The sequence below is a fragment of the Felis catus genome, chromosome A2 (genome assembly GCF_018350175.1).
Source record: "Felis catus isolate Fca126 chromosome A2, F.catus_Fca126_mat1.0, whole genome shotgun sequence".
Classification (NCBI taxonomy): Eukaryota; Metazoa; Chordata; class Mammalia; order Carnivora; family Felidae; genus Felis; species Felis catus.
Window position 1 is genome coordinate 30,181,511 of NC_058369.1, and position 26,823 is coordinate 30,208,333.

The 26,823-nt window shown below is 44.6% G+C and overlaps 1 protein-coding gene across 28 annotated transcripts in view; it reads right to left on the reverse strand.

Annotated features, from left to right (window-relative positions):
• The window catches only part of CADPS (calcium dependent secretion activator), a 478,503-nt gene that overhangs the window by 174,717 nt on the left and 276,963 nt on the right, over positions 1–26,823 (reverse strand). For all 28 annotated transcript variants that reach the window (XM_045051795.1, XM_045051797.1, XM_045051798.1 and 25 more), the window contains exons 7-9: positions 21,008–21,119; positions 12,436–12,575; positions 411–477 (exon numbers count right to left, since the gene is read on the reverse strand). In XM_045051795.1, coding sequence (XP_044907730.1) covers positions 411–477; positions 12,436–12,575; positions 21,008–21,119 — 319 coding nt within the window. The remainder of the gene's footprint in view (positions 1–410; positions 478–12,435; positions 12,576–21,007; positions 21,120–26,823) is intronic.

Consider the following 26,823-nt stretch of genomic DNA (forward strand, 5'->3'; position numbering starts at 1 on the left):
CATTCTTCTAAAACAATGTCAGTGTTCCTAATGGCCCAACCAGGCACATGCTTGCTGCCTCCCTGGGGCCCTGCGTCACGGGCAGCTCACCTCTCCCACTTATCTTACGTATTCCTGCATTCGAGGATTCTAAAATAACGAGCATGCCTTAATTTTTCTAATTTTAAAGTGATGTAAAAATAGGGAAAAGCAACACAAGGGAGTGCTGTGGGTAGCGGAAATTTCGATGTCCCTCTGAATTGTAGTCACATGCTTATACAATGGGTAAGAATCCATTAAGCTAACTGCTTGAGCACTGTGTGCTCTAAGTTATACCTCAAATAAAAACCATTAATTAATCCTTAATCTTAATCCTTAATCCAAATCTTCAATACTGATGGCTCTTAAGACAGACAAAGTTGAAGACTTACCTGGACCAATACAAAAAACCTCTTCTTCCATCTCTTCCAGACATTCTTACCGATGGCCCATAAATACCTAAGGAAAAAGAAAAAGACCAGAGTTGCATTAATGCTTGAGCGACTGCACTGTTTAATTCACTTGACCGTGAAGCTTGGTAGTCGTAAACGAGGAAATGCACGTGGCTCAGAAAAAGCACACAGATTTTGGCGCTGTGTGACTGAGGATAAGGCACAGCAAGCCAAAGTTCGCTTCCACTCCCAGAAGGAATTGTGGCCCCTCCTCACACTTGACTAATATTCTTTGATTGATTCCAGAAAGCACCTTGGAAAATGTGACATTGAGACTTAATTTTTGTATGTGCTGGGAAGTCTATTAGGTAGGGAAACTCCTGCCAAAGCTGCACAAGAGAAAAAAAAGAAGGCTAAATCCTACAACCAGCCCCTATGCCTCATGTCGAGGCTCAGCCAGGAGCCCCCCCCCCACCTTTGCTCTAATTCTGTCAAATGCAGGTATATTACAGGGAAGAAATTTCAAGTCAACATAGAAAGTTCTCCCTATACCTCTCCCCTTTCCCCAAATGCTCTTCTGTTGATGGAAATTAATCTTGATACAGAAAAGTGAAATAAGGGGCGCCTGGGTGGCGCAGTCGGTTAAGCGTCCGACTTCAGCCAGGTCACGATCTCGCGGTCCGGGAGTTCGAGCCCCGCGTCGGGCTCTGGGCTGATGGCTCAGAGCCTGGAGCCTGTTCCCGATTCTGTGTCTCCCTCTCTCTCTGCCCCTCCCCCGTTCATGCTCTGTCTCTCTCTGTCCCAAAAATAAATAAATGTTGAAAAAAAAAAAAAAAAGAAAAGTGAAATAAAAGGAGAGTTAAGAATTACAGAGGAATAACTCAAAGCTATCTGGAGATTTTACAAGTGGTCTTACTAATTCATTTGCGAATTACTCCGCTGGCCTTGTGGATTGCGGCACACTAAACTGGCACTAATCAAGGAAGTGAGGCCCCTGGTTTTCAGGCTCTACTGGACCAAGTGAGGAGAGATCTGGTCATACTCAAAAACATTCAAATACTCAAGTTCCCAAACTGGCTTTATCTGCTATAAAAATCAACTGGACAACTTCCAAATCCTCACTTCACCTGGAATCAGACAGAATTTCCGCTTTGGAACATAAAGAAGAATGCACCTAATTAAAATTTATACCATTTGACAAATTTCAGGGGCTCTGAGAACTGGCTGGTGGCCAAAATGTGCTCAGATCTTTAAGCCAGAAACCCAGGAGTCACTCTGGGTTCTTCTGTTTCCTCCTCCTTACTCCTTCATTGCCAAGTGCAGCTGACTTTTACTTCCTGCAAAGTTCATCACTCTGCTCAGTCTCTACCCCTCACACCCTCACTATTTCAGTCCCAGCCCACAGCTTTGCATCCATGGACAGTGGTAGAGGACACTTTTAATGGGCGTCAAGGACACCCAGAATGATTTTCATCCCCCTCCTGGCCATGAGATGCGGCCCACCATTTGCAGATGCTATCACGCCTTTCCCTAATGAAACTCCTTCGGTGGGTCTCCCTTGTTTACATGAAGGGAGCCTCAAACTTTGGCCACTCACATTCCACTTTCATGATCTATCCTGTATCTGCCCACCTATTCTATGGTTTACTTGGCATTTTTCTTTAAATTAACTTATTTAACACATTTATTTTGAAAGAAAACTTTATATTATAGCCTTGATACACTACTTATATATTACGTGGCTCACATGAAAACACATACGTAAACATTTAACGAACATACGCTTGTCTGTACATCACTAAGATGATTGTGTGTGCCATCAGTGATATAAATCCACTCAGGGAAACTGCAGCCTATAGAGATAAAATCCAGCATCTTGACCTGGCCTGAAAACTTGTTCATTCTCTGGCCCTGCTCGACTGTCTACACTCAGCGTCTGCACTTACATTACCCGTAATCCCTGACCACACCAGGAAGCTTCACACTTGTGTAATTTTGCATGTGCTTCACAGCCTGGAATTGTCTACTCTCAGCTCCTTATGTTCAAACTCACATTCTTCCTAAGTTTAAATCCCTACCTTGATGTCATCACCCCCCTGGGCCTTGTGGATGGCTCCTCTGTTACAATGATTACACTACTATAATTTGTCTTTATATTTATTGTTCCTACTGGATTGTGAGCTCTTTGAGGGAAGGAACCTTATTCCTTCTTTCTAAATTCTTATTTATAAGTTCCTAGCACAGAACCTTGTTGTGTTTTTTAAATTCCTAGGATGGTTCTTGATATGTAGTAGGAGGTCAGTATATATTTGTTCTATTTCAATGGGTTTGGAAGGCCATGATCTTGGGAAACTAGACCAACCTTTGTAAATGTTTCCGATGAGGTTTTAAAACACTGCATAAAGACATGCAACCCATCACCAAGTTCTTTGGGTTTTCCATCCAAAATATATCTCAACTGTTTCCATCCCCACTGCTGCTCCCCAGTCAAGCCTCCAAGATGTCCACCTGGGCCACAGCAACAGGCTGTGTCCTAACTGGTCTCCCTGCTTCACTCTTGCCCACACTCCACGCACTACACAGCAGAGAGAGTGACCTTTTTAATGGCTAAGTCAGATTGTTAATACACTCATTATAAATCAGGATAGGAAGCAATGGAAGGGTTTTGACCAGGGCAGAGACATGATCATATGGCTGTTTAAGATGGTTCCAGGGGCTGCTGGATGGAGAAGGCACTGTGGATGAAGGGGGCAAGAGAGAAGGCAGGGAGATCAGCAAGGACCTGGTGGCAGTGGTCCAGGGGCAAGAGATAGCATGGTGCCTGGACCAGGACTGAGGCCATGGCAGTGGCTAGATGGCTGGTAAGTACATCAGCCCTGAGGCCAACATGGTCAGCTCCACTGTTGATTTGATTCCCCCCCAGCCGCCATCCACTGTCCTGGCCAGTGCTCTCAACCTTCTCAAAATAATATATTCACATATTCATGGCAGACATTGACATCAAAAGGAGGTGTGGCCAGGGCTAAAGAGGAAGAGGGTTCACTGGCCCGTACTTGTTAGCATTATTGTCTTTCGGTTCTCATTATGATGGTTACTCTGAGATGCTGGGCAAGGCGCTTAACTGTCTGGTGCCCTGGAAAAGGGAATGGTTCTTCTCCTGAAGGGTTGTTGTGGGGATTAAATGAGAGGATTCTTGTGAAATAGGAGCACGAGGCACAGCAGAAAGTAGATACACAATAAATGTCAGCCTTATTATAAACTCTCTCTGTGTACAGAGCAAAGTGTATCATTACTAGTAGTAAATGATAGCTAAATATGTGAAAAGAAATCTCCTCGGACATATGGACATAGGAAAACAGATGAAATGAAAATCATATGAAGAAAGTGGGTGAAAACATTTGTATTTGTAGTAATGACTGGCAAGGTTATAACAGTCTCCTACTTTTCTGGAATTATATCTGGCAGCTACTACCCATTTTCTTTCTCCCCTTTACTTGAACTCACATAGAGAAATTCAGAACAGTTAACACAGACACTACATTCAAAGTTTGTGATTTTTTTAACACTTTTTTTTTTAATGTTTATTTACTTTTGAGAGAAAGAGAGAACAAGACGGAGTGTGAGCAGGGGAGGGGCAGAGAGGGAGACACAGAATCCGAAGCAGGCTCCCGGCTCCGAGCTGTCAGCACAGAGCCCGACGCGGGGCTTAAACCCACGAACCATGAGATCATGACCTGAGCCGAAGTCGGACGCTCAACCTACTGAGCCACCCAGGTGCCGTTGAAACTTATCATTTTAGTTGATGGAAATGAAAGCAGGAAAAGGAATTCACTAAAAGCCACAGAATATAACTCACACTGAAGCATAATAAAATACTAGCTACTGCTTGATGAAGTTTTACTAGTATGCTGTGCTGTCTCAGGCACTTTACTCAAATTTACTGTACCTACCCGGAGCAGGTAAGGCCTGGAGTCTGGAGCCGTGTCGCCTCGGTGCATGGACCCGACACAAAGTACATGCTTATGGTTAGGTACTTCATTACATTATTATTCCTATTTTACAGGTGAGGGATCTGCACTCCATGTAACCAGCTCAGGATTCCACAGCTGGTGAATGGAACAGCCAGAACTGAAACCCGGAATAGTCTGGTTCTAGAGTACCCTTGTCACTGCACTATTCTTCGTTCCATTTTAGACGAAGGACTTAGGTTTCTTTTTTTTTTTTTTTTAATTTTTTTAAGTTTCTTTATTTATTTTGAGACAGAGAGAGACAGAGGAATACAGAGAATTTATTTCTGTATAAATAAATGGGGGGAGGGGCAGAAGAGATGAGAGGGAGAGAATTCCGAGTAGGGTCCGCACTGTCAGCGCAGAGCCTGACACGGGGCTCGAACTCACAAATCTTGAGATCATGACCTAAGCCGAAATCAAGAATCAGCTGCTTATTGGACTGAGCCACCCAGGCGCCCCCACGAACTTGTGTTTCTTTCCTGAAATGAGAACACGAATTGCTATTCCAATCGGACTTTTCCGGTGAAAGCCTTCTGAATGGGAAAGCTGAGTGGGATCGGAGAAAAAATCAACAATCCTCTTTTGCAAAGTATCAGTTGGTTTGCGTGAAGGAGGGGCTTTCCCTCGGAGGTTTTCCTCAGAATTTATTGCTAATTTGGCACATACCAGAAGGTGTCAAAACCGAGAAAAACTGAGGGCTGCACTGTATCATTTCTGTCTAGTCAGCTCCGGCTCTGTATTCTCTTAGGCTGAAACGCGCTCAGGAGACAGGACGCAAAGTACCTGCAGCAGATGGGAGTTCTGTCATTGCAGATGCACCGGTGGCCTTCCCCTCAAGCTCCTCACACTACAGACAGATCTATCTGCATGGGCATTAGTGGCCCTCGACTCTCTCTTCGGGCCATCGGGATGGTGGCAATCTGGATTTACAAATAAATCAGCGTTCCAGAGTCAGGAGCCAAAGTTTAGCCTGGTGGTTGTATTTCAGACTCGGGGTGGAAACACCTGTGTGTGAGTTTGGACCCTGCCACCAAGTGCCCTTTGGCTTAGCTGCCTGTGCCTCCGTTTCCTCGGCTGTAACATGGGGACAGTGTGCCAAGGTGTTGTGGGGGCTGATGGGGACCATGCACGGTGAGTGTTTAGCACAGACTGGCGCATAGTAAGTGCTCGGTGACGTTAGGTAATATTGTGGCTTGTCATTATCCTTAGTAGTAGCAGTGGCTGTAGTAGAAATAGTAGTCTTAGTAGAAAGACGTCCCTGTAAGTTTCATTCTATGAGAGGCCAGAGTGAACTACAAACGACAAAACAGAGGAAAGAGAAAGATACTCTTGGGTCTTCCATGGCCCCCTGGCTCCAGCATCCCTGGGTCTTGGGACTACTTGGCGGGGCAGCACCCATGGTGATGCTTGTAACTTGTCACTTGTATAATAAACGGGACGGTCTTCCTTCCTCTGATGCTTGTGAGTGTCGATGAATTAGTAACTCAGTTCTATTTATTAAACATCCCCTGGGCTTAGCACTAGGTGTACACATGGTGGGTGATCCATAGCTATTCATGGGGAAATGTTTTACTGTATGTCTTCTCCCAGGATGCCTGGGGAGGAGCAGCCAGGGCAGGGAGAAGAGTACAGGCTCCCCTCAGGACCTCGGCCGGAATCACTTGCCCCTGGACCCCTTACGAAGGGGTAAGGATGGCCGAGAGGGACATGGAGACCAAGGATAGGTTGAGGTTTCAGTTTGGCGGGCTGTGGAGCCAGAAATTATGCGTCCGACTTCGGCTCAGGTCATGATCTCACAGCTGGTGAGTCTGAGCCCCACGTCAGGCTCTGGGCTGACAGCTCGGAGCCTGGAGCCTGCTTCAGATTCTGTGTCTCCTTCTCTCCGCCCCTCCCCCCTTTGTGCTCTGTCTCTCTGTCTCTCTCTCTCTCTCTCAAAAATAAATAAATGTTAAAAAACTGAAAAAAAAAGAAGAGAAGTCACATTAAGACAAAACCAAGATTCTTTCTGGAGGCATCTCTCCCTTCCTTGGAGAGTGAGTGAGAGCATGGAGGGTGCAAAGACTCCAGATGCCTGAGGCTTCTTGCCACAGCCCAGCAGGAAGATGCATGGACTGGGGAGAAGCACCATAAATGAATGATAGCAAACACTGGTAAGAATAACCTCCACCACCAGCTGTTCCACAGCTGTAGCCCTTACCAGGTATCAGACCCTGTTCTAAATGTAGTAACTCATTTAATTAATAACTCATTTAATGTAGTAACTCATTTAATTTCTCACAACCTTATGAGGCAAAACTATCGTGACTTTATGCCGAGCAAAATGAGGTCCACAGAGGTTAAGCAACTTGCCTACAGCTAGTAAGTGGTTACTGCCAAGGATTATATCCTAAGTAATTGACCTAATTGGCATTTACAGACAATAATACAACAAAGAACATAAAACAGAATCATAAAAATATTCAGTTAGTCCAAAAGAAGGCAAAGAAAAAAAAAAAGGAAAAAAAGAAAAAAGAGGAAAAAGGAACAAAGATCAGAGAGAACAAACAGAAAAAAAGCAAGATGACAAATAGCAATTTTTTTAGTGTATGTTTATTTTTGAGAGAGAGTGAGTGTGCGCACACACGAGTGGGGGAGGAGGAGAGAGAGAGGGAGACACAGAATCCGAAGCAGGCTCCAGGCTCCCAGCTGTCGGCACAGAAGCCAATGCGGGCTCAAACCCATGAACCACAAGATGATAACTTGAGCCAAGGACAGACACTTTACCAACTGAGCCACCCAGGTGTCCCAACAAACAGCAATTTAATTTAAACCTAACTATATCAATAATCACAATAAATACAAATAGGCTAAATATCCCAATTCAAAGGCAGAGATCTTCAGATTGATTTCAAAAAGCTAGAGTCAGGGGCGCCTGGGTGGCGCAGTCGGTTAAGCGTCCGACTTCAGCCAGGTCACGATCTCGCAGTCTGTGAGTTCGAGCCCCGCGTCGGGCTCTGGGCTGATGGCTCAGAGCCTGGAGCCTGTTTCCGATTCTGTGTCTCCCTCTCTCTCTGCCCCTCCCCTGTTCATGCTCTGTCTCTCTCTGTCCCAAAAATAAATAAAAACATTGACAAAAAAAAAAAAAAAGCTAGAGTCAAATCCATGCTGCGTACAAGAAATGCACTTTGACTCTAATGGCATAAATTAAAAATAAAAGGATGGAAAAGATTTACGATGCTAACATTAGTCTTTTAAAAAGCTGGGGGGGGGCTGTATTACTGTCACACAAAGTAAATTTCAGGGCAAAGAATATTACGAGGGATAAAGAACAGTTCATAATAATAAAGGGATCAATTAATCAAGAAGTTACAATAACCTTAAATGTTTGTGCGTCTCATACTAGAGCTTCAAAATAAATGAGACAAACATGGACAGAATTGTAAGATGAAACAAACAAATCCACAATTATAGTCACAGATTACAATACTTCTCTCTCAATAATTGATAGAAAATCAGGAAGTATTTAGACGATTTCAACAACGCTATCAGCCAACTTGATTTAATCGGCATTTACAGAAAATAAGCCAACGAAGGAGATAAAATGCGACCCTAGAAATATTTAATTAGGTCAGTCATGGCAGTCTTGTTTGAGAGTCTACGCCAATCTGAGCAGTGTCTTGGAGACTTACAGGGAAGAGAGAGGAATGTGATAGTTGGAAGAACAAGACGTCTAAAGCAACAGCACAGCTAAGAAAATGGAAGAGGAACGGGGATTTTAAGAAGCATGGCTGAGACATATAAACTGTATCCCTTGCAAGTTCTGTTAAAGCATAACAGGAAAATCAGATTTGCTGTAAATTACTCCGGGTTGGGGCACGGCAGTTCATTGAATGAAACCAAGGTGGAATCAGGGGAGCTATTTCATTCAAGTTTGGGTCCTCCATTTAAGGTCGAACCAGAAGGAATAATGTAATTCTAGACACAGCTCTAATGCTTACTCTCACTTGGGCAGGACTGTTCACCACCCCCATGTCTGTTTCCCATATATTTAAAGTGGGAATTCATTCATTCACTTACTCATTTATGCAACAACTAGATTAATTTATTGGGCTTTTACTACCTGGTAGGCCCTGTAATAGCTACTTTGAACAAGGGAGACAAAGGTCCCTGATGACAAGGAACTCAGAGTCTAATAGGGAAGAGAGACGACAAACTAATAAACAAAGAAATATGTGATGTGTGAGTTGATGATGAGTGCTCTGCTGAAAATAAAGCAGAGTAAGAAAGAGAGAAGACACAGGTGGGCCAGGCATTCTGACATGGCACACAGACATGCAGAAATCAGGGTGAACCAGGTGGAAAGTTGGGTGGGGGAGAAGAGGCATCCAAGGCAAAAGGCATCCAAGGGAAAGGTGGGGCCGAGGGCCCTGAGGTGGGGGTGCATGTGGAGGTGGGGAGGAGCAAGGAGGCCACTGTGGCTGGAAGCGTGATCAAGGTCATATAGGTAGTGGAGTTTTTATCAGATAGGGCCTCGTAGCCATGGTAACAACACTGGCTTTGACTGTGAGATGGGGAATCATTGGAGGTTTTCCAGCATTTGAGTGGCAGGATCTGACTTGTGTGTTAAAAAAATTACTCCGGCTTCATGTTGGGAGACAGACTACAGGGAAGGAAGGACAGCAGGAGGGGGGCTGCTTAATCAGTAAAGGCACAAGTGAGGGAGTTAAGGGTTCAAGGCTTGGATCCAAATGGTGATATGGTGGTGGTGAGGAGAGGCTGAACTCTGGATTTCTCTCAAAGGTACAGTGAATAGAATTTGCTGATGGATGACATGAGGGGGTGAAAGTGAAAGAGAAATGTCAAAGATGACCCCAAGATTCTTGGTCCGAGCCAACTGGGTGAAGGGAGAGGCCATTTATTAAGATGGGAGGATAATGATACGTAGTCCTTGTGAGGCTGTTTCAGGGAAGAAATGAGAACATGCGTGTGAATGCACTTGCTGAACTTGAAAACACCATATGGATGTAAAATATGAAAAATAACTCTCTGAGGAGCTGCTTATTGTCAAATAGGCCCAGATACTCAGGTCTTAAGGCCCCAAAATAGTGTTGAATTTCTCACTAACATTTTTCTGCTCAATAAGGAAAGTTACTCTGAATGTCCCAGTCTACCAACAAGGACTAATTTACAGGAATTCTGATTTTTCCTTTTATGTTTTAATAAATATTAAAGTAGATAAAATTTATAACCTCAGCCATGCTTCTTGAAAATTCCTTTCTTTCTACCATTCTTTAAGCTGTAACACTATTCTGATATTTCTTTCCTTCCCTACACAATGGGGCTCGAGAAAGCTTTTTTAAGTTTAAATGAAAAAAAAATTGTAGTCCATAAGAAACTCTTTTAATTTCCTTGGGTCATCCCTTGTGGAACTAATTTTGTCCACCCCTGATTTAGGCCACAATGGGTCTCTGGCAGTGTTGTCAAGAAAGCTATTGCCTACTTTTCAGGGCTACTTTAGGCTTTCCTACTATATTTCCTGGCAGATGGGTAATTTTTACATGGGAGTCTAGAAACACGAAATAGCTGTGGAAACTGTCAGAAGTTGAGTTACATATTTCTTCTGTCATCTGCAGGGTCAAGATAGCTTGAAATGTCTCAATAATTTTACAAATGAACCAAAAGAAAAAAAAAATTACTGAATTCAAATCAGTTAGTTCAGTTCCCAGCAGCGTAAATGAAGAGAATGTGGGAGATGGGAGTGTATCCCCTGGGGAAATTACTCGGTATGTAAAGTTTGCTGTGGGAATTAAATAAAGGAGTGCTTGTGAAACTCCATACTAGGTGGGATGAGCTGCTGATCCTATAAGGAAGTTGTTTTTAAAAAACTGAACTTTTGAGGACAGATACATCCAATCATATTTTTGTTGTCTCTCTCTTCAGTCTGTCCTACCTTCCTCATTTCTCTCTCTCTCTCTCTCTCTCTCTCTCTCTCTCTCTCTCTCTCTTTCCCTTGCTCACTCTATCCTGCTCATGCTCCTGTTCCTTTAGCAAATAGTTACTGAGCATTTATGAGCAAGTATTTTTGCAAAAGATGAAGAATGTTTTCCTGTATGCTATAAAGACCTAACAGAATTCTCTGACCCTTTGTCTCGCAACTGGGATGTTTACATCAAGGGGGAGAAATTCCACTTAACATTTGGAATAGATGCCAGGAGTATGATCAGAAGGAGGAAAAGGCGACTTCACAAACATTTCATGACACATCTTCATGAGATGCTAACGTAACTGGGGAGAAGCTAGCTGCCCTTCATCATGATGGTGGAAAAAAGACGAAATGTGTAGCAAGGGTCTGGCTCACTCTCCCACAGCTGTCCACTGGCCGCAGGCAGAACAGCTGTGGCAAAATCCCATCTCAGGCTCTGGGAACAGCTTGGTCTCAGGATAATGCTATCCAAATTCTTCAAATCCGTGCCAGAGCTCAAGGGCAGTACGGGGTCTCCAGCTTGTTGGGAAACCTTTTCTTTCTCTGGGGTTCCCCATGCCTGACTCCCTCTGGTGCCCTGACTGGGAGGTACCTATCTTTTCTTGAAACCTTGAGCTTTCCATGTTCCTTGGAATACCAAGGCACTAACTCCCTACAACATCATTCTTTACTTCCTGATCACACGCTGCTGTGGTCTGCTCATGTGCTGGGGTGTGTACTTCCTGTCCTAACCGCTCTCTCCTGGACCTCTTTAAATGCTTCTATTTGAATGTGTCTTACTCACTGGCTAGTCCCTGGGTTTGGGTTTTTGTAGCCCCTAAACCTCTAGCACTGTAGCGCACTAAGCCTCTAGAATTATAATCAATTCTCAGTTTTCATTTCCATTTTATGACTTTAAACCATCTCATGAATGCATACACCCCAAAGGGAATTAATGAGATGTTTCTAGAGGAGCTAAGCAGAATGATAGCCGGTGGCAAACGGTACCCGCAGAATAACTGAAAAACAATCCATTCCCTTCTGTTGGTTAGACATTCCCCTCTTCAGTGATATGGCCCAACTCCTTTCTAAGTGATCGCATTTACTGAGAGAGTGGTGTCCAAGCAGTTTAATTGAATAAACCATGGCATTACCCAGTTGTCAATGAAGATTTCCTGTACAAATCATTGGTTTGGTCTGTGAAATGAAACTTATTTCGCTTATTCTTTTTATGCTACTTGAAATAACTGCTCATGCCTCTCAACCTTAAGAACTGAAAATGATCATATATTTCCTATGTTTTGGTATTTTTTTAAAAAGACTTCGCTGAACACTACACTCTAACACTGATTTAACGTTAATTGTTTGAAAGTCGCCTATAGCACCTGCTCATGTCTCTTGGACGTGGTTGTTAAAGAAGGTGCGAGAGGATGAATCATAGAGTCTGAAAGATCTAGATGCCACTGAAAGGTACACAAAGCCAATGAAACCTCCTAAACCAGAATCACTTAGCATGCTTGAATTGCACTGGAAATCCTATTAGAAAAAAAGAAGGTGGGGCGCCTGGGTGGCGCAGTCGGTTAAGCGTCCGACTTCAGCCAGGTCACGATCTCGCGGTCCGTGAGTTCGAGCCCCGCGTCAGGCTCTGGTCTGATGGCTCAGAGCCTGGAGCCTGTTTCCGATTCTGTGTCTCCCTCTCTCTCTGCCCCTCCCCTGTTCATGCTCTGTCTCTCTCTGTCCCAAAAATAAATAAATGTTGAAAAAAAAAATAAAAAACTAAAATCTTAAAAAAAAAAAAAAAAGAAAAAAAGAAGGAAATCAATCTATTTTGGCAGCACAAATGCACATCCAGTAATCATAAGAATTGAGGTTTGTAGTAAATATAAAAATCAAGAAGTTTTATAAAAGTTTTTTAAAAACTGAAGTTTATAGTAAATACAAAAACCAAGAATCTCTCATGAATCCTTTATATTTCCTTCCATGCAGTTCTCTGAAGATCAGCTTTTCTTTTAAAAATTTGTAAGAAACGGATAAAAACCTCTCCCAAACTACCACTTGGAGAAGAAACACTTACCCAGAATGCTTCATGTTTTGAGGCTTATCCATTCGGACAGCAAGTTTGATTTTGAGGTCTTGATCGGGGCAGTTTTTGGAGACTGTCATTTTGTGCCACTCTGACTGTTTGGGGCTGTTTGGGGTAGGGTGGAGAATAACCTGTAGGCGAAAAGGACATCCATGTTAGCCAGAAAGCGGAGACACTGTTACAGGCGTGTTGTTTTCAACGAGAAACTCTGCTGCTGAGAAGCTGCGCGTCTTGCCCAGCTCCCAGGGAGGCGTTTAAATGAAACAGAGGCTTGGCCACAGGACTGCAATTCAAGGCTTCATCTACCAACCGTGGCTGCCTCGTGCCAAGCAGAGACCAGCCAGCGGGCAGAAATGGTGTTCTCCTGCTCTCCTCTCTCTCCCTGGCTAATTCAGGAAAAGTAATGATCATGATTTCGGTCACTCTGCTTGTGCATCTTTCTGAAATTTCGAAGTCCCAAAGCAACCCAGGACAGAGACTCAGGCTCATCATCCTTATAAGAAGGCGGATGTATGAAAGAAAGACATGAGAGATTACACAGTAGAGCACCTCCCGTCCGCTCATTTTTCGCTCCTCAGGATTCCTTCCCCTGTCTCAGGAGGAGGAAATCTCTCAAAGGCCATGGGGAATGTGGAAGGGACTTTATGGGATGGATGAGAAATGAGAGGCCTAGGGAAGGGAGGGATCTGGCTGACAGTCACGCATTTACATAGACGGTCACACGCATGGGGCATCTCCTCAGGTAACAAACACCGAAATCTGTCCGGGTTAGAAAGGAAGCCCACACAGCAGGAAGGATGGGCTCTCAGAAAGCGTCTTTTTGACCCTGCGCTCCCGAGATGGGGCTCCAATGTGAGGTTCTGTCTCGGAGGCTGCAAGTGAGGCAATGAGTGGATAACTCGGGACATCCGCCTCTTTATTTTGTGACCGGAGTTCTCAGGAGCCACGTGGGGTCTGAAGAACACGCACAGGGGCAGGAGTGGAATATCTGGAAAATTCCCTGGACTGAGGGAACAGGAATTAAATGCAGGTGCGACAAAAGCTGGGCCTGCTAAGATGTGCTTTTGTGGTGGCCAAGGGCCCCGATTTGTTGCATGCTGCTCTGGCCATGTTTCCAAAGCATCTCCTTTCTCTGGGTGCAGGGGGAGGCCGCCTCTCTCCTGGGCTTCTTTCACCTCTGCAGGGGGAGGGGAGGGGTTCGGAGGCTCGGAGGCGGACCCTGCGGCCTTCCAGAGGCTGCCAGCCTCACTGCCCTCATGCGCCCGGCTGGCATGTAGAGGGTGGGAGCATATGGCTTCCCGTGAGGCGGCACAACAGGAGCTCGGGGCAGAGTGAGTCGGTGCGGCAGAAAAGCAGAATCGGCCCACTCTGATAGGCCTCGTTGGTGCTGAATTTTCACCCCTTCTCCCTCCAGGCCTGACCCCTCCCCGCACCCCCCTCCATTAAATTCCCTGACTCTGATGAAAGAAAATTCATCCATTTTTGCTAAACACCGAATTTGAGTTTTCCCAATGTCTTATGTATGACATGATGGAAATACCAGGCCTGATTTTTCAGACCAGACGCTGCTCAAGTTTTTCTGACCATGCCCTGTGCCCATAAAATATACTGAGCAAATAGCCCAATACCTGTAAATATATTGCTATCAATATAAAAATATATCACCATCAACATATAAATATATAAAATATCATTATATATCTATGTAAGTTATATAACTAGATATCATTATATTTATATTTTATGTTTACATTATCTACATTTACTTTGTATTAATATATTAGCTTATTACATATATCATAAAATACACACAAATATAGAAGTCTTAAAAATGAGCTACGGATAAAAACTATATATATATATATATATATATATATATATATATATATATACACACACATATATATATGTATATATATATATTTTTTTCCCTTAAGTTTATTTTGAGAAAGAGATAGCATGAGTGGGGGAGGGGCAAAGAGAGAGGGGGAGAGACGGAATCCCAAGCAGGCTCTGTGTGGTCAATGCACAGAGCCCAATGTGGGGCTGGAACTCACAAAACCGTGAGATCAAGACCTGAGCCAAAATCAAGAATCAGATGCTCCACCGGCTGAGCCACCCAGGTGTCCCAAAAACTGTATTCTTACATGTCTCGCTAATTGTGGTGGCTTGGAACTATTATTAGCTATATTTTAGGTATCATATATATTTAGGGCAAGGCTCATTGTTAATGATACTAGATGTAAGTCTGCAGTTCACGTAGTCTTTTGTTTTTTTTAATTTATTTATTTATTTTTGGAGAGAGAGAGAGAGAGAGAGAGAGAGAGAGAGAGAGGGAGGGAGGGAGGGAGGGAGAAAGAGAAAGAGTGAGCATGAGCAGGGGAGGGGCAGAGAAAGGAGACAGAGAATCCCAGGCAGGCTCTGTGCTGTCAGAGCCTGACATGGGGCTCGATCTCACCACCCTGAGATCTCGACCTGAGCTGAAATCAAGAGTCAGACGTACAACTGACTGACCCACCCCGGCGCCCCAAGCAGTTCAAGTAGTCTTGTAAATAATTTCAGAACATCTTGCCTGACACCTGATCTTATCTGATTACACGGGCAATGACTTTATCTCATGATGTGGGTGACAGAGGTCCTGCTCAGTAAGGCGATGTCAGCTCCACCATTTTTTTTTGTGTTTTTTTTTTTTTTTTTTTTTGCCAGGCTTGCAATAGTAGTATCTTAAGATTATAGCACTTTTTGGGGTGCCCGGGTGGCTCAGTCGGTTCAGCGTCCGACTTCCGCTCAGGTCATGATCTCACGGTTTGTGAGTTTGAGCCCCGCTCAGAGCCTGGAGCCTGCTTCAGATTCTGTGTCTCCCTCTCTCTCTGCCCCTCCCCCGTTCATGCTCTGACTCTGTCTCAAAAAAATAAATAAATGTTAAAAAAAAAAAAAGATTATAGCACTTTGTAGTAATCTTTTTTAGACCATTTGTTCATTTTGTGAGGCTTGCTTTAGTTAAAATTGTATCGTAAAATGTATAAATTCATGTAACTGGTGCCAGAAGAGTATAATACGTTGTAGGATGCTGAAGGCAAGTACATCAAGGTGCCACTGGGGGTGCGGGTGGGGGTGCACCTCTCCCTCCCCTCAAGAGAATGCCCGTCCCTATAGGTCACTCCATATCCTGTTCCGTTTCCGGGGACCCCAGCATTTGGGAGATGGAGGGAGGTGCCGCCCTTTCTAGGGAAGCTGACCCTCTCTCCTGAGCCAGTCTGGCCTGAGAGGTGAAGGGGGTGATGTGCTGGGAAGCAAGGAGGGGTTGGGGCTGGGAAGAGAAAGCCCAGCCAGGGCCAGAACAGCAGCAGGCAAGCCCCCGAGCCTCCTTCTGCTCCTGCCCACTTGGCAAAATCAAAGCAGGAGCCTCGCTCTGGGCGCCCGGAGCTCGTTAACAGGACTTCCACCATATGGATTCTGGGCGTGTTTCCCACCGGCAATATGGCGTCCATTCGCCGACACGAATGACCACAGCTCATTACTGGCCGCTCCACAAAGACTTCCTCCGTGTGGTGGCTCCCCGGGGAGACTTCCTCTCCAGGGTGGATGGAGAGGTGAGGTCACTGCTGTTCTTCTCCATCTTCACCCCCACCCCACCATGTGCCCGACGGGTCGACGTCTCCTTTGTATGTGTCAGCCCTGCTGAATTATTAGGGTCCTCCTGGGTGCACGTGAGCCCTGAGCAGTCCAGACACCTCATCTGGACATTCCAGGCTGCTAATCAAGCACTTTGTCATCTCAGCCGAGGCCCATGTGTGCTGCACTTTGATGTGGTGATGCCGATGTGGGAACACAACCCACTCTGCGCAGTAAGCAGCATGCCGGCCAGCCCCAGCTTCTCTTAGTTACCTGGTGGCACAGGCAGGTCCTTGGGGGGGAGGGGGGGAGGCTGTTTTAACCCTGAGCCTTTTCCTGGCTGATCGTCTCCAAGCTTCAGCCTGTACATCCTTCCCTGCCTCCGTATCCACTTGACCTGACCCCAGGAAGGCATCCCTGACCCTCAGACTGGATTGAGTCCCCTAGCTATGCACTTCCCAGGTGTTCTTCCTCTAGCAGAGCACTTACCACATTGCAGTATAATTTCTGGTTTGTTTTTTTTTTAATGTTTATTTATTTTTGAGAGAGAGAGAGATCATGAGTGGAGAAGGGGCAGAGAGAGAGAGGGAGACACAGAATCTGAAGCAGGCTCCAGGTTCCGAGCTGTCAGCACAGAGCCCAACGAGGGGCTCGAACTCATGAACCGTGAGATCATGACCTGAGTCGAAGTCGGATGCTCAACCGACTGAGCCACCCAGGCGCCCCTATAATTTCTGTTTTTTTAGATCTATATCCCTTATGTTCTTTTGAAGTTAAAGATTTTTGCCTGTCATTAGTCCTGTTTGCTCTCTGCATGCCACAAATGATGGGCTCACCATCATATCCAGTGAATGGAAGTTTGATAATATTACAGGGTTGGCAAGGGTGCAGAGGAACCCTCACTTTTGCCTTTTGTGGAAGTATCAATTGGCGTATACTCTTTAAGGGACAATTTGGTAGAATCTGTCAAAATTCAGATTTCATTCAGCAAAATATTTTCTGAGAAACCATCCTACGCATATACACACATATGCGCAAAGAAATAAATTCAAGGTTATTCACGGAAGCATTGCTTATACAGCCAAAGACTGGAAATAATCTAAGTATGTTATGATACATCTATACCTGGAATATTACACAGCTATGAAACAGGAAGCAAGTCAGTAAGGGCTGACGTGAACTAATCTCTAAATACACTGATATTTCAAGCAAAGTACAAAACAGTATGTATACAGTAATTTCCTGCTGTTCGTTCATTCATTTGTTCTTTATTTTTTAGAGGGATATGTACACATACGCTTGTATATGCTATGCTTATACAGGCATAGAACACTAGGGGAAGAATACACAATAAATTGAAAACAAGGCTTTTCCCTGGAGAAGATACTAGGGCAAGGTGGGAACAATCACTCATTGTCACTATTATCCATTAACTTCTTTTTTACAATGCATGAATTTTTTTTTTCAATTAAAAAGGTCGATGAAAAGTAAAACATAATGAATACGGCACAAACTAAATGTTGTTGAATGAATGAATGTAGCACTGGGATTTCAAATGTGGCTGTGTCCTGCTAAGCTTCGGAGCAATTAGAGCATAGAAACCCTCCCCCAGGGGTACAAGGAATTGCTTCACTTAAAAAAAGAAAGCGGTCATCACCAGCTGCGGCCTGTGGAGGTGCTTCCAGAGGAGGGCGCCCCAGCTGGCACATGGACCTGGCAGGCCAGTTCCACGGCAACTGGTAGAAAGTGTCTCCGGTAGGAAGAGTCAATTCATATCTAGGGGAACATCTATGGGGCTGGAGAAGAGAATGAGTCCTTAAGAAATGAATAACTACAGGGTTGTGGCAAGCTCGTGGCATTCGTCATAGCAGCAGAGCCCAGGGTTTTATTTCTGCACAGGGACGATGTGATACAGTGGGAATGGTCCTGGAGATGAGTCAACATCATTCCTGGCAAGTTACTTACCTCCTCTGGGCCCCAGCGGACTCATCCGTACAAGATGAGTAATAACTCATCAGGGTTATTATCGGTGAGATAATATAGCATGCTATAACAGGGTTATAGCATCGGTGAGAGACTGCAGAGCCTCGGGGCAGTGCCCTGGCCAATGGCAAATGTACAGGGCATGGGAACCAACCAACTGGGTGGGTCTAGGGAAGCTTCCTGCCTTCTGTGGGAATCTGTTTTCTCTTCTATAAAACAAAAGGTTTGACTAGCCCAGTGGGGTTAACTTTTCTGAGTGGAAACAGCTTTGAGAAATTGGTGAATGCTTTGGACTGGCAAGTCCAGAAAAATGTACATATGCCCCCTCGCTACCTCAACATTTGCAAACAATTTCATGGGGTTCCTGGATTCCAGGGAACCTTCTGTGGACTCAAGTTGAGCGTTCCTGGACTTGTCTCTCTGAATACTAATATTCTGGTCTAAATCCTAGTAATATGATTCCAGGTCAGCTGTATAGATGAAAGCCAGATTAAGGAAGCGGGCAAAAAAGGAAGAAAAAAGAAAGCACACTTAATGTATTCTTGCTGGCGTTGTTAGAAGTGTGTGCCTGTGTGCTAGTCTCGAGGTATTCTCTCATTTTTCCATAGATGACACATCAGAGGGTTAGAGAGGTTGAAAGTTTTGGCTGAAGTCATACAGTTTTCAGAAGGGATTATGTAATCAACCAGTACGAAATGAAATGTATTGGGAGTCTCTGTGCCGGCCTCTGGGTATATAGGGTAGTGAACAAAATAGTTTAGGCTTCTATGCCCATGGGGTTTTCATCATCCAGTAGGGGAGACAGAAGCCAACATTTCTGTAAATTCTTCTCTCTTTCTCTCCTTGGCGAGAAGTTTAGTAGAGAGGGGGCTGAGGCAGTGAATGAAGAAAGAAGGGCAGTCAGGAAAAGTCTCTTAGGAGGAGAAGGCATTGATGCAAGGAAGGAGGCAGCCTTTTGAAGAGCTGTGGACAGTGGGGAGAGCGTTCCACTCAGGGAGAAAGCCCTCTGATCCAGGAAAGAATGGTTTATGTAGCAGACTGAAATTTGGCCAATGAAGCTGGGACATAGTGGATAAGGGGAAAGGTAGTCACAACTGAGGCCGAGGAAGTAGGCAGAAGCCCGATCACATGAATCTTTGTAGGCTATACTACAGAGTTCAGATTTTTATTATAAGCAGTATGGGGTGATGGAAGCATTTTAAGCTAGCAAATCTAACTTACGTCCTGAAAATACAGGCTGTTTGGTGTAGAGTCAATAACTGAGAAGTAAGAAGAAATGTCTCTATTATCTCAGGGGTGCTCAAAGGGATTGGTACCACCCTTTGGGATGTTTCAGGAATTTAGGGGACATTTTTGGGTTGACAGAACGGTGCTGGGCTGTTGGTATTGAATGGGCGGGGCCTGGGGATTCGACATACCACACGATGAATGAGATATTCCTCCCCAGGGAGGAATTGTCCTGAATCTCACCTAACTTCTAAATATTCCCACTGGATACGAATGGAGGTGGAAAAGCCTGTCTATAATTAATTGAGTCCAGATCTTAAATCTTTTGTTTACATATTGTTAAAAAGAAAACCAGAGGCCCAAAGTGGTGTCACTTAGACCTTATTCCCAAACCGGTGCTCAGTACGTAATCTACCTGCAGTTCCAACCTCCCCCAGAAATGTAGGCCTAACACGTCAGTCAGGAATTTTCCAATCAGCACCCATGCGTCCGCCCTCTCCATCCTCCGGCAAAGAAAGATGGGGTAATTTGCGAGATAAGACCCCTCACTTTCACCCTGAAGGAAAGCCACCTTGCCTAAAACAATCCTTTTCTTTTGCTAATAATTTTCCTGCCCCATTGGCACATCTCTTTGGAGCCCCCTCTACTTGCAGATGGGATGGAATGCTGCCTTAGCCACGAATCATTACCAATGAGAACTTTAATCTTTGCTCAGTTGAATTTCTGTAATTTGGAACAATATACACGCAAAGTAATTTTGGCACTTTTCCAGGGAAACCGAGGAAACTTTGTTTCCTTGGTTGATGGTTTCAGGAAATCAGTTCACTGATATGTAAGTTGTTCAGCTTCCACCCTCCACAGCGGATTTTGTGACTGTCACCTGCCTAGTGATTCTCCATATGGGAACAAGGAAAGCATTCCTTCTGTAGGTCTTCTAGTGCAATGGTGCCTGAATCGCTACATTTTTGAAATTATTTTATTATTATTATTTTTAAGATTTTATTTTAAATAATCTCTACACCCTATGTGGGGTTCGAACTTACAACCCTGAGATCAAGAGTCACATGCTCTACCAGCTGAGCCAGCCAGGCACCCTGAAGTTATTTTATTATTAATTCCCTTTTATTTCTCTTTTATATTATGTCACTGTATTGATTTTTAAATTGTCAGGTGGTTAGGTTGTTAAATTGTCTGAGGGGCGCCAGGGTGGCTCAGTCCGTTGAGCATCCGACTTCGGCTCAGGTCATGATCTCACGGCTGGTGAGTTCAAGCCCCGTGTCGGCTCTGTGCTGACAGCTCAGAGCCTGGATCCCGCTTCGGATTCTGTGTCTCCCTCTGTCTCTGTTCCTCCCCCACTTGCACTCTGTCTCGCTCTCTCTCAAAAATAGAGACAGACTAAAAAAAAGAAAAAATTAAAAGTCAATAAACAAATAAATAGTCTGAGAGTTTCACTTCGACAGAAGGAGCATTACAAATCTCTGCTCTAATGGGTGTCTGGGTCTGAGGGTGTTGAGAACCCCTGCTCTGTCTTCTACAATGTGCCCTCCTGGTAGCCCAGATTTAAAGAGGGGAAACTGAGGCTCAGAAAGGTTGAGGGACTGGCCCAGGATCACAAAACCGATGGAGAGTACAGCCCGGGACTCAAACCTGAAACCAAACCTTTCAGGACTTGGCAGTGCTATCCCATGGGACCGGGGGACACGGCTCTCTGGAGCAACGTGTGATGGGGAGCGCTTACCCGTCCGAGCTCCTTGTCCTCCAAGGCCAGGACCCCTGTGCTCTCTGTGAACAGCTTCACCTTCACAGCGGGCAGTGCATGAGTTGTCGAGAAGTCGCCCTGGGTGCCCCAGCTGCAGAAAGAATCAGAGAGGTCAGTGCGGAGACCTCTGCCTTGACAATGCTACACTCAGCTGCCTTCTTCCTGCGTAGGGGGAACGCGGGGTTAACCCCGAGGCAGCACTGGCTGTCGCATCCCCCCTCCCCCTCACCTCTGCTCCAAAGCTGCCAGAGTGACAAAAAGTGTTAATTAACTTGTTAGGCAAATGCAAGACAGATGCTCAGAAAGTTGCCACCGGTCTTCACAGAGCTCTACAAGGAATCACTTGGAATTAGCATGAAATCGAGTTGTGGAGAACTTTTCCCATGCATTTGCAGATACTCACAAACTATTTCAGGGTAACCACTAACACTTCCTTGCATCCTTTGAATCCCTAGTTCTTGGAAACAGACTTAGAATTTGAGACCAGGCTTCATTTGGACAAAGCCAACACCTGACTTTAAAATGGGGGGAGGTGGGGGACCCCATTTCTTCTGGCATTCAAAGATGAGTTGTACAGAGGGATGGATGAAGCTCGAAGAGGAGCGGAAGGTAGAAGAAGGGGGAAATGACCTTTCCCACTGGTCTGTGGGAATCTGAGTCTTAAGATCTCTTCAGAGGAGAGCCTGGCTTACCTAGCGACTGGGCTGACAGGAGCTGCTGATGGACCCTCAGATGTGGCCTTTTCATCTACTCCTCACTGTTCTCACAGAGCCACACCATCCATTCTGCACCTGAAATCACTGCGATCTTCCAGAAGTGTTTACTGGATTGCACTGAGCGCCTGCCCTAAAGCCTTCCGTGGCACCCATTCCATTGCACTCAGGGTGCAATCCAGACCTCGGGGTGCAGCCTCCCACTCATCTGCTCCAGTGTCATGGGCCTCCTGATGGCACCACCTCAGGGCTGTGGCAGGCATGGTGCCCTCTGTTGGCAATGCTTCCCCCCACCTGGCTACCTCTTCAGAGCTCTGCTTCAAAAACACTTGCCCAGAGAACACATCCCTCGGTCTCCCAGTCTCAATTTGGTCCAGAGTTAAGCTCTGGGAGGTACTGTTTAATTTTCTGCCCTAGCAATCACTGGATTGGTAATTATTTATTTTTGTGCAATTGTTCAATAGCTGAATCCTCTGGGTGTTTGTTTGCTTATATGCATACCTACTACTTAGCATAGTACTTACACATAGAAGACACCTAAGAAATATTTGTTGAAAGAATAGGTGATGCCAATTATATACTCTTTTACAGAACTAGAAGACAGGAATAGATCCAGTTTTGCATAGAGATTTTTTTCACTTTGCCTTATATGATGGCCAATTTCCATAATGGAGAAGATTCATTAAAATATTATTACTTTTAAGTTTATTTATGCATTTTGAGAGAAAAGAGAAAGACAGAGTGCACACATGTGAGCAGGGGAGGGGCAGAGAGAGAGAGGAGAGAGAGAATCCCAAGCAGGCTCCCAGCTGTCAGCACAGAGCCTGATGCAGGGCTCAATCTCACAAACCGTGAGATCATGATCTGAGCCAAAATCAACAGTCGAAGGCTTATGCAACTGAGCCACTCAGGCGTGCCTAAAAGATTATTTTTTAATGACTCTGTAATATAACACCTTTTAGATATGTCATAATTGATTTATTTAACCAATGTTCTGTTATTGACACTGGGCTGGACATTACTTTTTATTTCATCTTTGATTATTTCCTTGGCATAGAGAGCTAGATGGGTGTAAGGGATGCTCCTCTTAGAATGCTTCCAGAATTGTGCTCATCAACCAAACTTTCAAGTCTTGGGACACCGATTCCCAAAACGCTTTCCCCAAAAGTGGCAACCATCCTCCCACCGTCTGGGAATGAGTGCAAATCACAGTGCCTCTTGCCTTCATGGGGCCCCTATTCACTTCTTCTTCTGGCTTACTTTGTCATTGCTGTTTTCATGGGTACTCCTTTGACTAATAGCAGCCTTGAATATTTTACTTGGTGGTGGTTGTTTGTGTATTTCTTCTTTTGTTTATGATGGGAATGACTTCTAGTCTCCATGTTGCACTCAAATAAATCCTGTTAACTCAAGGACATGAGGAATCTAGAGAAAGCGGACAAGACAGCGCCTGAAAAATGGAAGTCAAGGGGAACCCAGATGGAGACCCAAGGGCACAAAAGTCACTGAGGAAGCACACTAGTCACGACAGAGAAAGGGAGAAGACGTGTGAAAGGAGAAGCGACAGAACAAGAGGCAACAGGTTGCAAACACAACAGTGCAATGTTAGATGTACAGAGAGAAGTTCTGAATTTTGGTCATCAGCTGCGGCAAGCAATCTCCTAAGACAGGGAAGGCATGTACTAGCAAAGGCAACACGACAGGGCATAGGGTTTTGAATCAGACACCCTTAGTTCAAATCCTGGTTAATCACCTATGAACTGGAGGACTTGGGGCAAGTCATGAATGTCCCTGAACCTCAGTGTGCTCAGCTATAAAATAGCCTCATTTCACAGAGTAGTTAAATAGTAAAGATAAATAAAAGTAGGGGTGCCTGGGTGGCTCATTTGGTTAAGCGTCGGACTCTTGGTTTTGGCTCAGGTCATGATCTCATGGTTCATGGGCGTGAGGACTGCATTGGGTTCCATGCTGATAGCAAGGGTTCTACTTGGGATTTTTTTTTCTCCCTTTCTCTCTGCCCCTCTCCTGCTCACACATGTTCATGCTCTCTCTCTCTCTCTCTCTGTCTCTCTGAAAAAAAAAAACAAACTAAAAAAAAAAGATAAATAAAAGTAAGGATTAAAAAAAAAAGTAACTAGCAGGCTTGAAACAGCATGAGAACCCAACAGATTTTGGCTACATTCCCTTCCCAATTAGGATATGTAAGATATATTCTAGTAACATGATGATCACTTTTGTGTTATTGATTCGACACATATTTATTAAGAATGTACTAAGTGTCCAACCCTGTGCTGGGCAAACAAGATAGACATTGACCTTCCTACTATACAAGGTAAGCAGTAAAACAGTTATCATCGTCCCCATTTCACAGATGAGAAAACTGAGAGGAAACTCAAGATCTTGCCCATTTTACTCCAGTGAATTTTGACCAAGCTGGCTAGAACCCATATCTCTTAATTGCCATGTTATAGCTTTCACTGCTATTACTGTCATAATTATCAATAACAAGCATTATTAATAATTAGCAATATTGGCAAAAAACACAATCACTAATTTATTATTTGTGCTTAATTGTGCTATAAATCTCTTTGGGCCTTTATCATGATTGGTCACAGAGATGAAGAAGATTCCTCCTGGAAACCAAAAGAGTTCTGGAATGAGATGCATTAATACCAAGCCACAGTGAGGCCTTGATCTCAGTGTCCCGGGGGTCCCACACACTCTCTCCCTATGATACTGTTGCTGGGACTGGTTTGTAGGGCTTTTCTGGCCTGCTCAGCGGGCACTAAGTCAGTTGGCCGGCAACCCTGCAGCTATCCAAGGATGCTCTCAGCTCATTGAATGTTCAGCATGACTCAAAGTGTGGGACAGAGTGAGGCCTACAAGACCCTGTCAAGCTGGATGAATTCAAGCCTCTGGACGCTGCCTTGCCAGCCCAGTCCATTGGGACACTGAGTGGCTTTTCCTTCCCACCAGAGCTGTAGCTGTGCTTTTGGCTTCTTCCCACCATGACCCTTGGCTCACCTCAAGTTTTTAGGTCACTGCCGATTCCCAATTTACCCATCAGATTTCAAAATGGCAACCCAGCCCAGGGAGAAGGCCAAAAAGTCTCCAGTCTGATCAGGATCGGCTAGGTCATTTTCAAGGCCTGCGCAAAATGAAATGTTGGGCTTTCTACTCTAAAAGCAGGAGAAGGTGCCACTAAAGGTACTAAAAGATCAAGTGTTTTCGTTTCTCAGAGGAGTTCTGCTCAGATGCATGCTCCGTTGTCCCATCAAACTTCACCTAACAAACACAGGTTCAGAGATAAAACAATGAAGAATGTCAAGACAGAAATGCAGAGCATTTAACCAAACATAGGTCTGAGCATGAGGCCTGTGCAGATGCATGGGTCACAAGCCCATGAATAAAGTTCTGAGTCCAATGACACCCAGTCTGACGACAGGCCATGCACTGATGACAGGCCATGCAGTGGAGACTGGCTATCACTGGCATTGACGTGAACCTTCATCCCTCACTATAGTTTTTGGATTTTGTAAAAATGACTCCTGAGTTGTTTTCGTACATGCTTCCTATTTGTAGAAGACCAAGGGAGATTTAGTTATAAGCACCCTTCCCTCTCCCTTTCCCCTTTTTCCCAAAGTCATAGAAATGTCCGCTTTTTGTCTTTTTCCAGCCACAGAGAGGCCTGAATATCTTTACAACAAAAAGCTAACATTTATTCAGAGATTACTATGTGCTAAGCCCAAATTCTTCTCTTAAACGTGTTATTTGGTCATACACACATTTTATTCTTTTAAGTTGTCTTAGCCACCTTGTGAAATGCTTATAATTATTACTCTCACAGTTAGAGATAGTAAATTCAGACTCAGACCAGCTATAAAGTGTCCAGGATCACACACAGGGAGCAAATGGCATCTGACTCCACAACCCAGACTCAATGATGGCGCCATATTGCCTCCCTTCCCCGTTCCACCATCTTGCTGCTCTGTGTCTTGATCCAGTGAAATCAGTTACCTTTGTAACTCAAAGGAAGAGTTCTGTTTCAGGATTGATGGGGCCCTAGGCCACTGCGGCTTCTCAGTTTAGATTTATTTCACATGTTCAATATACTTCACAGAGTACTACCTAACCGATAGACAAATTGGCCAGCAGTGGAAGCATCAAAAGCCTTGGCCTTTGGGTGGGTCCACACATCATTAAATGAATCTCTTTCTCATTGTTGCATTCTTCCCTGCTCATTTCTTTTGCTTTGCTGGGCACTGACTGTGGTTATTAAGATGAATGCGTCTTCTTAAACGTTTCCCAGAACGGAAACACAATTGCACTTTGATTTGAAAAGACCAGAGGCTGATAAAATGTATTGCAAGCAGTAGCTGGGAAGGTTAACTAACTTCTGACTGGACACAAGGCAGATAAAGGAAAGTGGGTGACTTATCCCTCTGTTGTGACCCCATCATATCTGCCACTATAATCACACTGTGTGGCTAGCTCACAAAAAAGCTAAAAATAGGCACCAATTAGCAAATGCTTAAAGTCTGCCAGGCCCTGGGCTGAGCGCTTTTCATAGATTATCTCATTTAATCCTTCTGATTGCTCTTTGAGATGTAATCTGTCATTATCCCCACTTTATAAATGGAGAAACTAGGACTTGGGGAGGTAAAGTAACTAGTCCAGGGTTTTGGGCTAACACAGAGCCACACTCCAAACTCAGAGTTTCTGACTCCAGGGCCCACGCATGAAACCATAGAGCTTCACTGCCTCTCAGTAACTCATAGCACAGTATTACAGTGTAGTTCAACTATCCGTGTGTGTACCTGTCTCTCTCTCTAGACGATAAACACCTTGGGGGGCAGGGAACATGGCATCATTTTTTTAAATCTCTTGTACCAAGCACAGGGCCTGGCACACAACAAATACTTATTTAATGACTAGGAGGAAGTGATCAATTCAGAATAACCGTGTCACCAAATTCAGGGGATTGTGGAGATGCGATGTTTGAGATACCCAAGGGTATGACTGCCTCCTTTAAGCAAAACCGAGAGCTTTGTCTCCTTGGAGAATAGATGATTTTTAGGAGCC